This window comes from Dermacentor silvarum, chromosome 7 (genome assembly GCF_013339745.2).
Source record: "Dermacentor silvarum isolate Dsil-2018 chromosome 7, BIME_Dsil_1.4, whole genome shotgun sequence".
NCBI classification, from domain to species: Eukaryota; Metazoa; Arthropoda; class Arachnida; order Ixodida; family Ixodidae; genus Dermacentor; species Dermacentor silvarum.
In genome coordinates, this window is record NC_051160.1 from 39,239,465 (window position 1) to 39,254,573 (window position 15,109).

At 43.3% G+C, this 15,109-nt stretch overlaps 1 protein-coding gene across 1 annotated transcript in view; it reads right to left on the minus strand.

The window, feature by feature from the left end:
• The window catches only part of LOC125947301 (trophoblast Kunitz domain protein 1-like), a 29,448-nt gene extending 14,865 nt beyond the window's left edge, over positions 1-14,583 (minus strand). The window contains exons 1-7 of the mRNA XM_049671721.1: positions 14,489-14,583; positions 12,050-12,148; positions 11,806-11,904; positions 10,460-10,558; positions 10,223-10,321; positions 9,279-9,377; positions 1,687-1,785 (exon numbers count right to left, since the gene is read on the minus strand). Coding sequence (XP_049527678.1) covers positions 1,687-1,785; positions 9,279-9,377; positions 10,223-10,321; positions 10,460-10,558; positions 11,806-11,904; positions 12,050-12,146 — 592 coding nt within the window. The 5' untranslated portion in view covers positions 12,147-12,148; positions 14,489-14,583. The remainder of the gene's footprint in view (positions 1-1,686; positions 1,786-9,278; positions 9,378-10,222; positions 10,322-10,459; positions 10,559-11,805; positions 11,905-12,049; positions 12,149-14,488) is intronic.
• Positions 14,584-15,109: the final 526 nt, after the last annotated feature.

Sequence of the window (15,109 nt, forward strand, 5' to 3'; positions counted from 1 at the left end):
TGAAATTGGTGGCTTCTGGTTGATGACTTTGAGTGTGTTGGTGTGAATTCGGCAGCTAGCGAAACTGCGACATGCCTGCTGATAGTTGCTGACGATGACGTCAGTTTTGGATAGCGCTAGAGCTCTGACCACCTTCTCGACTTCGAGGGGGTGTTTCGGTGGATTGGTACGCTGCTCCAATGTCTGTTGGTTATGATGACAGTGGCTGCTGTCTCTGCTCATCCCGGGTAAGACGCCGCATCCGTGTAGGCTGTCGAGGTTCAACTAGCGTACCGCTCGTGAAGATAATGCAGGTGAGGAAAAGAGCAATGGTGAGTCTCCAATAAGGAAAAAAAACATGTACTGAAAGTGTCTACAGAGAGCCGAAGTTACGCTACGGTCAGGGCAAATGCATCTTAGTCCTATGCAGCCCCAAAAAATGTTTCTGAAGTTTTTTTTTTATTTGGTACAGTATTAAACACCTTGGTACAATAATAAATACCTAATAATACCTTCGATATCCATGTCTAAAAACTCAAGGCGTTTGTGGCAAAAAACTGCATAAAATGTTCTGACAGAGGCGTGATAGCTATATGGACTTTACTTTTCCATCCATACTTGAGTGATGAGAATCACAACCGCACGTTGTGGGCACTTCGGGCGGCCATGCGTGACCACCCGGGCCACTGTACCTTAAAGGCCATCTGCGTCGGGGACATAGTCGGCAGTGCGCTGTGTTTGAGCGGCTTAGTTCGTGTTGATGCGAGACGCAGTACAAATGTCAATTCGCTCGCTGCTGCCGCCGCGCTTCCTCACTCCAGCGTTTTGACAGTGATCTTCCGCGGTCATCAAAGTGAGATGTGTTCATGTTTGCTTGTTCGCGCGTGACACCATGATTGTTTGTTTGGTTAGTGTGCTGTTTACAAGTTTATATGGCCGATAAAACTAACATTCTTATTTCGTATAGCTGTCCACTATTTTACTATCGCAATTGATGGTTCGCCTTCCGGGAAAAACTGCGACTTTATTTTTATCGCCCTTCCGAATTTATACGGAACCTCACGGCGACGGCGACACCGACGGCAAGAAATGCGCCTGGAGTGTCCCTATAATTGATGTCACAATATACCGTATATTCTGATTGTTTTCTGTTTCTTCACGAAAATGATTGCTGAAAACATTCAACACCAAAAACAGCAACCTAAAGACAAATCAGCGCCACACAATTTCGGTGGAGCGCTGTCGCAGTACTGGTCAACGCCTGCATGGTAGCTTCCAGTGGTAACGTTCCATTATTGCGTGCACTGCTCCTTCACGCCATTTCTGTGAAAGTTAAGGTGTTCTACATGCTAAGATTTATCGAAAAAACGCAATTCTATTTGTTCGCGGTATTGAGCTCGAAAATAATTGCTGAATACACATATGACAACAAAGACCAACACCCCCCCCCCCCCGAAAAAAATATCAGTGCCACACTTGTTCCGAATGCTGTCGTAGTACTAGTCACAACCTGCGTGGTAGCCTTCACCAGGGACGTTTTATTGTGGCTAGCACTGCTGTTTTGCATCATTTCTGGGAAGGTTCAAGTGCTTTGGCGATTAATACTGCCTAAAAAGACCAATGCGATCGTTTTTTTTTCATCAACAAAAAGATTGCTGGAATACTTTAGCACTCATTACAGCAACCTAAACCGAAGTTGCCTCATACCTGTTGTGCTGACTGCAGTCGTAGTGGTGGTCGTAGGTGGTAGCGTAGAATCCACAGGGAGGGTTTCATCATTGCGTCCACTGCTGCTTTGCACGATTTCTGCGTAGGTTAAAGGGCTTTTTACGTCACTATTGATTGAAAAAAAATTTCGCGTTATTGTTTTCTGCTTTTCACGAAAATGATTGCTGAAAACACTTAGCAATAAAAAAGAGCAACCTAAACACAAATCAGCTCCACACCATTTGTGTTGAGTGCTGAAGGCAGTACTGGTCGCTGCCTGTGTGGTAGCTTCCGATGTAAGGTTTTGTTATTGCTTGCGGTGCTGTTCTCGACCATTTCTGCGAAGGTTAAAGTGCTTTGGAGGTCACTCTTGGTTAGGAAATCTGTTCGTAGTTTTTATCTGCACAAGAATTCCAGAAAACACTTAGCAATAAAATAGTAACCTAAATAGTGACCCTCGTTCCGCGTAAGCGAGCCCGTATTTCGTGTGAGCGTACTTTCTCTCATTCTTGCCCGCCATTGTTTCTGTAATTATTATCTTATGGTTTATGTAATTGGTGGTCTGATTGTGTGTCAAATTATTTCTGTCATTTTTAGCCCACTTCAATACAGCAGAATTACGTACCGTAATAAATTGCAACCTTATTTCACATCTCATTCAATCATTCCACGCCGCGCTACCTGTGCGAGGTGGGACCGCTCCAGCCGAGCCGATGACGTCATCCTCAGCACCGCTTGCCTATTCCTACCTAGGTCATGCATCATGCGCCGGGGCAGCTGCGCCGCTGGGCTCATGCTAGGCACTGTGACAACTTTTTTCGCCGAGCTTTATACAGCTGCATCAGGAATCTTCCAAATCTGAGGCATATACGCTCATGCTAAACAGAACTCCGCGTCACATCTGTTGAGTGTTGTCGTAGTATTGGTTACCGGCTGTGCGGTACTTTTCACAGAGAACGTTTTATTATGGCGTGCATTGCTGTTGCGCGCCATGTCTGTGAAGAGTAAAGCACTTTAAAGGTTACTATTGGTTAAAAAAACAAATGTGCTTGTTTTCCGTTTTAAACACGACAAAGATTGCTGAAATCATTTAGTACCGAACACAGGACCCTAAACACAAATCATCGGCATACTTTTTGTGCTTAGTGCTGTGTAGTACTGGTCACAATCTGAGTGATAGCCTACAAAACAAACAATTCATTTATACTTGTGCTGTTCTTCTGCATCATTTTTGCTAAAGTTAGCTTTTGAGGGCGAAGCACTTTAGGGGCCCGGGCTGTCTGCGTTTGTCGAGTGATCCCGTTCAAGAACAAGTGTTCAAAACAAGGTGAAAACAAGTACACAATTGATCAAAACAGGTTCAAAATAAACTAACAAGATTCAGAATAACTTAAAAGACAGGAATAATCAAGCATTTGGCGCTATAATTAGCAGAAACTCGTTAAAATTGGTTCCGAAACGCCAGACTGGTACCAGCGCAGCGCAAGAGAGGGCACTACAACTCCACAAGCACTTTCAACTTGTGAAGTTGAAGTTGAAGATTTGAGCAGAATTGAGAGCTACATTAGGCGCTGGATTTGAGCTGCTTTGGAACTCTATTAAGCGCAGAACTTAACGGCGCTTAAACGACTATTCACCAATTCGGACAGTCTCGATGTATTAGGCTAGCATTTCATTCTGACACTTACAGCTTACACAGAGGTTGCACATTTCAGAAATCGTGTGGGTCATTACGTGCTACGGCTTTTGCTGTGTCACAACTGCTGCAAGCTGGAGCAAGTCTGCGCAGTGAGCAGAAGTTGAATACCTTGCCAGCGGTGCGGCGGAAATCACAAAATTGACAACTATGACGCTTCTGTTCATCTTATGTGCCCTAACTGCTCCAGAGCGCATTGAGCGGCATCGAAAGATTATCCGAAGGTAAAGGAAAAAAGCACGTCTTGAGAAAGATCGTGCGGGACAATTCGTACGACAGAGAGGCTGCCTCATCCATGCGCCCTCACAATTGCAGTTGAAAAAGCAGACGCAAGCACAAAAGCAGTGTCCATCGAAATGAGAGATCATCTACCGCACAAAACATTGTACCACCCCATCGGGGAATCGGGCCGTCAAGCTCGGCTTGCCGGTCCCTACGTGGGACTAGCCGGGTGGCGCGGGTAGTCCCCTGCGTCTTCTCTGGACCTCAATAAAGTTATTTCACTCACTCACTCACCCCATCAGGCACCAAAAGTACCACATATGGCGGCTACGCTCTTCTAAAATGCGTCACATCCAAGGAAAGCACAAAGTGGTCCAGCTTTTTGCCTTGTTGCTTCAGAGGTTGAATGGCCTTCGCTACCATCCATTGCGATGCGCTAGACCGCATAATGGGCTGCATCTCGAAAAATGGCTGAGAACGATAAGCAAGAATTAAAAGATCCATAGCATGTTAATGAACATGCTAAAGTCAATACGTGTAATTCTTTGAGAACTTCAGACACATGGTGCAAATGCAGCAGTGTATGTTCATAACGTGCGGGAACCGCTTCGGGTAACGCTTCCCTAGGACAATATCGCTAACCTATTTGAAGAGCGGGTGGGTGCATCTCCTATAGCGCTGTGGAATGCAAGAGGTCTGAGAAATCGGCTGTCATACTTTCGGCAACGGATATTTAAATGTGAATTTCCTGTGATTGTTATATGCGAGCCGAACATGGTGTCTTACTTTCGGTTATCTGGACACGCGACAACGTGGTCTCGCGACGACCGAGGTGCAAGCCAAGAGATGATTTGTGTGCGTCGCAATTTAACCTGCCTGAGACATGGCCTGGCTGTTCATAGCTCTAACGAATATATGGTTCTCACTTTAAAGCATAAGCGGCGTTTAATCTCTGTCATCGGGGATTACATCCCCCTAGAAGCTACATAGACATGTGGTCATCTCTTGAAGTCCGCTGCTCCAAGCTTTCCCATTACCGCACATATTTTCACGGTACTATAATGTTCACCATCCAATGTTGCGCTCTGCTAAGATGAACAGGGATATGGGTGATTTTCAACTGAAACAAAGCCTCATGTGCATCAGCGATTAGGTCCCCCACTGCCAGCTGTCTGGACGCTTCTTTCTCTTCGAGAAGCCTTTTGTCTACTACATGTTGGTGTCTGGAAATAGAAAACACGCAAAAGAGACCATCTCTCACCCTACATACAGCTAAAATTGTTCTCCCGTTCAGCTACTCTTGCTGTGCATTGTATAGACTGACAAGCTTTCGAAGCCTTTGTGGATACTCAGTACAGCGGCATTCAATCTTTTATGGAAAGTAGAAAATGTGATTGCATCATCCCTAACTGGAAAGACAAGACGTGTCAGCGTAACCAGGCCGAGATCACACATTGATGCGGCGTACAAACACCTTCGTGCAATCGTTTACAGCACTACACGAAAGTACTGGAAAAAGTCCCCAACATGACTTGTCTACTTCTCGCTGAGACAAACTAGATGTACTTCGGTACCTCAACAAGCCGGATAAGCAACGATGGAGAGCATTTTGTGGTTCTTTGGACCCCCCAAAAAGACCTTTCTCGGATACGGGAAGCTTTGAGGGGGGGGGGGGAGGGGGGGCTTTCCTTGAGGAGCCCTTGCGACGTCGGTTCGATTCCGCTCAACATCGGTAAAATTTAACGGATCTTCGTGGAAGACCGGCGTATACCTAGTTACGCAAGTTGGCGTCAAAGTGGTTCTGTAAATAGTGGCACAATACCCTACATACCCAGTGACTGAAATTGGTGTCAAATAATTTTACTGAACAGAGGTACCTACCAAATCCCACATCCACATGAGCCCATGCTAGCCTTAAACAGGTTCATCGAAGAGTGGCAAGTATGTACACATAGCCACCAACTCAGTGACCCAAGTTAGTCGGATGGTTTGTCTGGTATCCTGTTCGTTCAACAGAGCTGCCCAATGTAGTACCCATTTGAGCTCGGAATGCCCTGTGACCCAAGTAGGTGGAAAAACGATCCTCTCGTAAATGGAGTCACTGACTATACGCCACTGGGCGTGCGCCAAGTGAGATAACAATTGTCAGAAAGGCAGTGTTGCGGATGTCGGCCCGTCGCGCAAGACCGAAGCGGGCCAAGCGAGCTCCATCCAAGTTTTTGCCATTGGTATACCTGCCAAGGCAAAGTTTGTTGCCGTAACATTTCACAACTACAACCGCGCCATTTAAAGTCGACTCTGGAGGACAAGGCTCCGTGGTTCCAAGTGACTTGCCTACGCTGCGATCACAAATCGAAACGGTGGGCGCACCACTCATAGCTCCTGGATGTCTATCCCTGTGCGCGCTCTACTCGCATTCCGCGCAACTTTCATCCTTGACTGCAGATGGTCGTAGCTGTCTGCCCACTGACCCAGGAAGCTGCGAGAGAAGATAAAACGCCGAAAACTGGCTCGATTAGGAGAAGAATGATTAATAATAAAAGTGTACGTTTAAAGCCCAGTTTACTCTGTTTCTTTTACTGTTTCCTTGACATTTTCCTGGCGATCTATTTTGTGGGCATGACTTTCTGTCAGCACATTATCCTTTAATTTACTCTTAGCCTGGGTTTTGCCTCTTGTTGCATCTGTTCCCATTGATTCTCCCGATTCTGTTCAGCCACGGATATGCTCCACAAATCATACTGGTCTAAATCATACTGGTCTGTCTCTCCAAGTTATTACCACATAGGCATTTCACCTCTTCCTGCTGCACGAGAAGGTGATTTCATTGTGTCCCCTGAAATTGATGCTCTCTTATTGCATAAGATCGCGTTCTTAAGGCATTCTTTACAAATACTGCTAACATATCTCGTTTTCATGTTGTGAAATCTGTGCTCAGGGTGGAGTGCTTTTTGGCAGGGCATTGCTCCCGCAATTTACCAACGGCCAAGACTACCACTGTTCATCTTTACCTTGCGACAGAGTTTGTGTACAGCTCTTGGTTTCATCTACCTTCTGAGACTTGGAAGCGTTAACAAAAACAATTGCTGCCTATCTTTCACCCCCACATGAAGAACTTCCTTGACTCCTTGCTTCGTAGTAGCGTATACCTTATTATCTTCTGTGGCCGACATCCGGTTTAAATTGTAAATCTGACACTGGTCGCACCACTGTATCCCCATTACTGAGCAGCATGTTATCTACCAAAAAGTTGGCAAATGCTTGCACGTTACATTATTCATACAACCATTTGCAAACCGTGGTTATCGCCTGTTGCAGTCGTCAATAAGAAATTGGCGCTTGGCAAGTTTCCGTTAATTGATCAACACATCAACATAATCAAAAGGAGCAACGTGCATCGTCTGTGGAACACTCTATGACGTCCTCTATGGCCTTGTAAAGCACAATATTTATCTTACAAAGATCAACGCTCCGGCTGCCGGCAAATCGCTGTCGATGACATGGCGTATGTGGACGCTGTCTTTATGGCTACGGACGATTTTATCAGTTCAAAGTGATGCCCATTATTTTATCCAACGCACCAGTTGTGTTAGAGGGAAAGTTGAACACCTTTCATCCACATCTTCGAGTGGTCAATGCTTCTCTGGTATGTGGATGATGTCGCTTGTTCTCTGACATTTACCACGCACCTTTCACGCGTAAAGGTGACACCGACACGAAAAAAAGCAAGGCAAATTATTATTCTTTAAACGGGAAATGAGTGAAGTGTGACCACAAGAAAATTTCGGGACATTCGCATTGCTCTGACATATGCAAAATTTAATTTTTCTAACCCTCACAGTTCAACATTTTTTGCGAATGTACGTGAAAAATTTGCGTTGATTGTTTAATTAATTTTTGTGGTGGCGCCAAAAATATCAAAACTCATGACGATAGCTAAAACGGAAGCTTCTTAGCCCGTTGGTATGTGTGCGTCATACTGCTTGACCTATTACTTGACCTCTTACCCAGCCGCTTGTCCTACGTCAATACATGTGTGACGTGAGGAGAGGTTTTACGTTTATTGCTTCGAAAATGAGGGTTCAGAACACCGTGCGACTAGTTGTTTACTGGCGACAGAATAAAACGATGTTCCATAAAAAGTATGTCGTGGTTGTTAAAGTACAAACACGATAACATAATCGCCGCGCGCCGTCCGCTGTATGTACTAGTTTCAAGCTTGCTGGGGTCAGCCAACAATCGCGCCTCAATCTCGTGCGCGCAAGGGAGAAAGGCGGGGCGGAAGCGCGCCCCGCCATCTGTAGTGTGCGAGGTACGGGAGGAATGGGGGGGGGGGTGTCCTACTCCAACGGCAGGCTGCTGCTTACGGCGCGGCCGCGCGGGCGCCGTATCTTGAAAGCAATCTGCTGACGTGCACAAAGTGCGCGCCCGCGCAGGGCCTCATCTTCAAAGCGATCTGCGATGTGAACAAAGAACGCGCAGTGTCGGTAGCTTCGTATGCGCTGCGCTAGGGACAGCACGAAGGTCCATTCGCTCGCTCCTGCTGCCGCGCGTCCTGGCTGCAGCGTTTTGACAGTGAGTTTCTGGGGTAATCGAGCGAGATGTCTTCATGTTTACCTGTGCGCGTGTGACACCATGCTTGCTAATTTATATAGTAAACGAATGTTCGAAAGTTTATACAGCCAATAAAACTAATATCCTTACTTCGTATAGCTGTCGACTAATTTGCTAGCGCATTCGATACTTCACCTCTCGGGCGAAACTGCGACTTTATTTTTCATGTTTACAAAGTGTATACTTTTCTACTGCCGGGCGTTCGTATTCCTCTGTATAATTAGCTTACAAAATGATATAAGGGTATTCTAAGATTGCTTTACCATGGCTATCGTGTCTTCTTTTTCTCGATTAGCGCGTGAAAAGTCTGCTGCGCGTGTGTGTAGCAAAATGATTCAGTGCGATGTAAAGTTTTCTGTTTATTTATTTTTTTAGATTTTGTTTGTAAGCACTAGCCCAATATTCACATAGCACGCATTCAGTAGGTGTAGGCCATACACGCATTATGTAGTTTTTCCAACATGCTAAAATCCTCTTTGGAGATCGCAGTATTATAAATAAATAAAATGAAATGAAATATTTTTTGCGAATCTGATTTGCTGAAGAGGCAGAAATGTACAGGTCTATCTGGTGGACTCTCAACGTAATTTAGAAACGAACTATTTAACAACTTCCTGACAAATTACCAGCAGGAAGAGGACGCGTTATGTACCTACTTCAGAACCTCATTTGTATGAGATTTCGGTGTGATATCAGGATACTAAAAGAAAGTACTATAGGTAAAAAATAAAAAGATATGATCGCTTCCGATTTTGAGCAAGAACGAAAACCGCAGAAAATACTTATCATAATTGAAGCAATGTAAACACGAATCAACATCAAACCTGTTGTACTGAGTGCTGTCGTAGTACTGGTCACCGACTGTGCGGCAGCTTTCAGAAGGAACGCTTCATTATTGTTTGGTGTCGCTCCTTTGCACCATTTCTGCGAAGGCTAAGGGCTTTAAAGATTACCATTCCTTAAAACCCAAAATGTTATTGTTCGCCATTTTAATAACGACAAGTTTTATAAAAATGCCCATCACTAAAAACAGCAACCTCTACACAAATCAGCGCCTTACCTGTTGTGATGAGTGCTATCATGGTGCTGCTCAAAGACTGTGTAGTAGCTTCCTCTGAGAACATTTGATTATTGCTTGCGCTGCTGTTTTTCACCATTCCTGCGAAAGTTAGTGTTTTAGACATTACCACTGCTTGAAACAGCGCAATTCTGTTTGTTTTCAGTATTAATCACAAAAAAGTATTGCTGAAAATACTTATCACAACAAACAGCAGCCTAAACGCAAATCACCGCCATACTTGTTGTCCCGAGTGTTGTCGTAGTACCAATCACAACCTGCGGGGTAGCCTTCACCAGGAACGTTTGACTGTGGCTAGCACTGCTGTTTTGCACTATTTCTGTGAAGTTTAAAGTCTTTTGGAGATTACTGTCACCTAAAAAAGTCACTGTGAATGTTTCTGGTTTGAATCAAAAAAGGAATTGCTGAAAACACTTATCATTGACCACAGAAACCTAAATACAAATCAGCGGCATACTTGTTGTCCTGAGTGCTATCGTAGTATCGGTGAGTCAGTGTGTGGTAGCTTTCGCAGCAAACTTCTCCTTATTGCTGCATGACAGGTTTGCTTAATTTCCGCGAAAGGGTAAAGTGCTTTATACGTTCTATTGAGTGAAAAAAAACAATGTGGTTGTTTCTCTTATAATCGCGAAGATGATTGCTAGAACATTTTGGATTCAAGAGAGCAACCTAAAAACTAACCACCGCAACAACTATTGTGTTCAGGGTCGTTATTGTGCTGCTCAGGGCATGTGAGGTAGCTTCCTCCAAGAAAGTTTCTTTATTGCTTGCGCTGCCATTTTACACTATTTCAGTGAATGTTAAAGTGATTAGAGGTAACTATTTGTCAAAAGGCCAATGTGATTGCTTTTCGTCTTAATCACGACCAGAATTGCAGAAAACAATACGCAATAAAAAGAGTAACTAAACACAAATCAGGGCCTTACCTGTTGTGTTGAGTGCTGTCGTGGTACTGTTCACAGCCTGTGTGGTAGCGTCCTCTTGGATCGTTTCATTATTGCTTGCGCTGCAATTTTGTACTTCTTCTGTAAAGGTTAAGGATATTTATCGGTATAACTGTTCGTTAAAAAGGCCAATTTGATTGTTTTGTGTTTTAATCACGACAAGAATTGCGGAAAACATTACCCAATAAAACAGCTACTAAACAAAAATCAGGGTCTTACCTGTTGTACTGAGTGCTGTCGTGGTAGCGTTCTCAGCCGGTGTTGTAGCGTCCTCTGGGTTCATTTCATTATTGGTTGCGCTACCATTTTGCACTATTTCTGTGAAGATTAAAGGGATTTAGAGGTAACTGTTCGTCTATAAAGCCAATGCGATTGTTTAGTCTTTTTTTGTTTAAATCACGACAAGAATGGCAGAAAAGAGTACGCAATAAAACAGCAACCTAAACGCCAATCAGCGCCTTACCTGTTTTGGTGAGTGCCGTCGTGGTAATGTTCACCGCCTGTGTGGTGGCTTCCTGTGCTAACGTATCATTATTGCTTGCACTGCTGTTTCGCACCATTTCTGCGATAGTTGGAAGTTTTTCAGACGTTACCGTTGATTGAAAAAGCGCTATTTGACTTGCGTATAGTATTAATCACAAAAATGATTGCTAAAAATACTTCTCAGAACAAACAGCAACCTAAACCCAGATGAGCGCCATAGTTGTTGTCCCGAGTGCTGTCGTAGTACTAGTCACAATCAGAATTCTACTGCCTAAAAAAGCCACTATGAATGTTCTTCAATTTAAACAAAAAATGGATTGCTGAAAACACTTATAATTGAAAACAGAAACCTTTATACAAATCAACGTCATGCTTATTGGGCTGCGTACTATCATTGTAATTGTGACTGGCTGTGTGGTAGCTTTTGCAGGGAACTTTTCATTATTGCTGCCACGGCTGGTTTGCACTATTTCGCGACAGGGTAAAGTGCGTCATACGTTTCATTGAGCTGAAAAAAAGCCAATGTGGTTGTTTCTCTTATAATCACGAAGATGATTGCTAGAACATTTTGGATTCAAGAGAGCAACCTAAAAACTAACCACCGCAACAACTATTGTGTTCAGGGCCGTTATATAGTGCTGCTCAGAGCATGTGAGGTAGCTTCCTCCAAGAACGTTTCTTTATTGCTTGCGCTGCCATTTTACACTATTTTAGTGAATGTTGAAGTGATTAGAGGTAACTATTTGTTAAAAAGGCCAATGTGATTGTTTTTCGTCTTAATCACGACGAGAATTGCAGAAAACAATACGCAATAAAAAGAGTAACTAAACACAAATCAGGGCCTTACCTGTTGTGCTGAGTGCTGTCGTGGTACTGTTCACAGCCTGTGTGGTAGCGTCCTCTCGGATCGTTTCATTATTGCTTGCGCTGCAATTTTGTACTTTTTCTGTAAAGGTTAAGGATATTTATCGGTAACTGTTCGTTAAAAAGGCCAATTTGATTGTTTTGTGTTTTAATCACGACAAGAATTGCGGAAAACAGTACCCAATAAAACAGCTACTAAACAAAAATCAGGGTCTTACCTGTTGTACTGAGTGCTGTCGTGGTAGCGTTCTCAGCCGGTGTTGTAGCGTCCTCTGGGTTCATTTCATTATTGGTTGCGCTACCATTTTGCACTATTTCTGTGAAGATTAAAGGGATTTAGAGGTAACTGTTCGTCCAAAAAGCCAATGCGATTGTTTAGTCTTTTTTTGTTTTAATCACGACAAGAATGGCAGAAAAGAGTACGCAATAAAACAGCAACCTAAACGCCAATCAGCGCCTTACCTGTTTTGGTGAGTGCCGTCGTGGTAATGTTCACCGCCTGTGTGGTAGCTTCCTGTGCTAACGTGTCATTATTGCTTGCACTGCTGTTTCGCACCATTTCTGCGAAAGTTGGAAGTGTTTCAGACGTTACCGTTGATTGAAAAAGCGCTATTTGACTTGCGTATAGTATTAATCACAAAAATGATTGCTAAAAATACTTCTCAGAACAAACAGCAACCTAAACCCAGATGAGCGCCACAGTTGTTGTCCCGAGTGCTGTCGTAGTACTAGTCACAACCAGAATACTACTGCCTAAAAAAGCCACTATGAATGTTCTTCAATTTAAACAAAAAATGGATTGCTGAAAACACTTATAATTGAAAACAGAAACCTTTATACAAATCAGCGTCATGCTTATTGGGCTGTGTACTATCATTGTAATTGTGACTGGCTGTGTGGTAGCTTTTGCAGGGAACTTTTCATTATTGCTGCCACGGCTGGTTTGCACTATTTCTGCGACAGGTTAAAGTGCGTCAGACGTTTCAATTGACTGAAAAAAAGCCAATGTGGTTGTTTCTCTTATAATCACGAAGATGATTGCTAGAACATTTTGGATTCAAAAGAGCAACCTAAAAACTAACCACCGCAACAACTATTGTGTTCAGGGCCGTTATTGTGCTGCTCAGGGCATGTGAGGTAGCTTCCTCCAAGAAAGTTTCTTTATTGCTTGCGCTGCCATTTTACACTATTTCAGTAAATGTTAAAGTGATTAGAGGTAACTATTTGTCAAAAGGCCAATGTGATTGTTTTTCGTCTTCATCACGACCAGAATTGCAGCAAAACAACACGCAATAAAAAGAGTAACTAAACACAAATCAGGCCTTACCTGTTGTGTGAGCTGCTGTCGTGGTACTGTTCACAGCCTGTGTGGTAGCGTCCTCTTGGATCGTTTCATTATTGCTTGCGCTGTAATTTTGTACTTTTTCTGTAAAGGTTAAGGATATTTATCGGTAACTGTTCGTTAAAAAGGCCAATTTGATTGTTTTGTGTTTTAATCACGACAAGAATTGCGGAAAAACAGTACCCAATAAACAGCTACTAAACAAAAATCAGGGTCGCTACCTGTTGTTCTGAGTGCTGTCGTGGTAGCGTTCGCAGCCGGTGTGGTAGCGTCCTCTGAGTTCATTTCATTATTGGTTGCGCTGCCATTTTGCACTTTTTCTGTGAAGATTAAAGTGATTTAGAGGTAACTGTTCGTCCAAAATGCCAATGTGATTGTTTAGTCTTTTTTGTTTTAATCACGACAAGAATGGCACAAAAGAGTACGCAATAAAACAGCAACCTTAACGCAAATCAGCGCCTTATTTGTTTTGGTGAGTGCTGTCGTGGTAATGTTCGCCGCCTGTGTGGTAACTTCCTGTGCTAACGTCTCATTATTGCTTGTACTGCTGTTTCGCACCATTTCTGTGAAAGTTGGAAGTGTTTCAGACGTTACCGTTGATTGAAAAAGCGCTATTCGACTTGCGTATAGTACTAATCACAAAAATGATGGCTAAAAATACTTCTCAGAACAAACAGCAACCTAAACCCAGATGAGCGCCACAGTTGTTGTCCCGAGTGCTGTCGTAGTACTAGTCACAACCAGAATACTACTGCCTAAAAAAGCTACCATGAATGCTATTTAATTTAAACAAAAAATGGATTGCTGAAAACACTTATAATTGAAAACAGAAACCTTTATACAAATCAGCGTCATGCTTATTGGGCTGTGTACTATCATTCTAATTGTGACTGGCTGTGTGGTAGCTTTTGCAGGGAACTTTTCATTATTGCTGCCACGGCTGGTTTGCACTATTTCTGCGAAAGGTTAAAGTGCGTCAGATGTTTCAATTGACTGAAAAAAGCCAATGTGGTTGTTTGTGTTATAATCACGAAAATGATTGCTAAAACATTTCGCATTAGAACAGCCACCCAAAAAGAAATCAATGTAACACCTATTGTGTCATAGTACTGCTCAGAGCGTGTGAGGTAGCTTCCTCAAGGAACGTTTCATGATTGCTTACGGTGCCATGTCGCACTATGCTTGTGAAGCTAAAAGCAGTTTAGAGGTAACTACTTTTTGAAAAAAAAATCAATGTAATTGTGTTTCGTTTTAATCATGACAACAATATCAGAAAACAGTAAGCAACAAAAAGATCAGCCTAAACAGAAAGAAGCGTCGTACATGCTGTGCTGAGTGCTGTCGTAGTACTGGTCACAGGCTGCATTGTGGCTTTCACAAGGAACGTTGGATTTTTGGTAACACTGCTGTTTTGCACTATTTCAGCAAAGGTTAGCGTACTTTGCTGATTATTATATCGTAAAAATTCCAATGGGATTGTTTTCGATTTTAATAACGCAAAGGATTGCTGGAAGCGCTTAGCACTGATAATAGCAACTTAAACCAAATTTGCATCATACCTGTTATGCTTAGGGCAGTCGTAGTATTTTTGACAGGCGGTAATGTAGCTTCCACAGTGACCGTTTCATTATTGCTTTCACTGCTGCATTGCACGATTGCTGTAAAGGTTAAAGTGCATTCGACGTTAATATTGATAGAAAAAAATCTATTGTTGTTTACGGTTCGTTCACGAAACGAGTTGCTAAAATCACTTTCAGCAATAATCAATAAGAATAGTATACCGTAAAAAACCAAATGTGATTGTTTTTCATTTTATAAACGAAAAGGCTTGTTGGAAACAGCACTTAAACAGCAACCGAAGCACAAATCAGCGCCGCACCAGTTGAGAGCGCAGTACTGGTCCCAGCCTACGTGGTAGCTTCCGCTGGGAACGTTTCGCTAGTGGTTGCTCAGTGCAACCTATTGCTACCTGTGCGGCTTGGTACCGCGCCAGCTGTACCAATGACGTCATTTGCAGCGCCGCTCGTCTATTCTTATGCAGGTCATCCATCATCCCCGTGACAACTGGGCTGCTGAGCTAATTCTTGGCGTTGTGCCAACTTTTATCGCCAAGCTTAATACAGCCGCATCGCGAATCTTCAAAATCGGGGCATATAGGCTCACGTGTAAGAATAATTCAG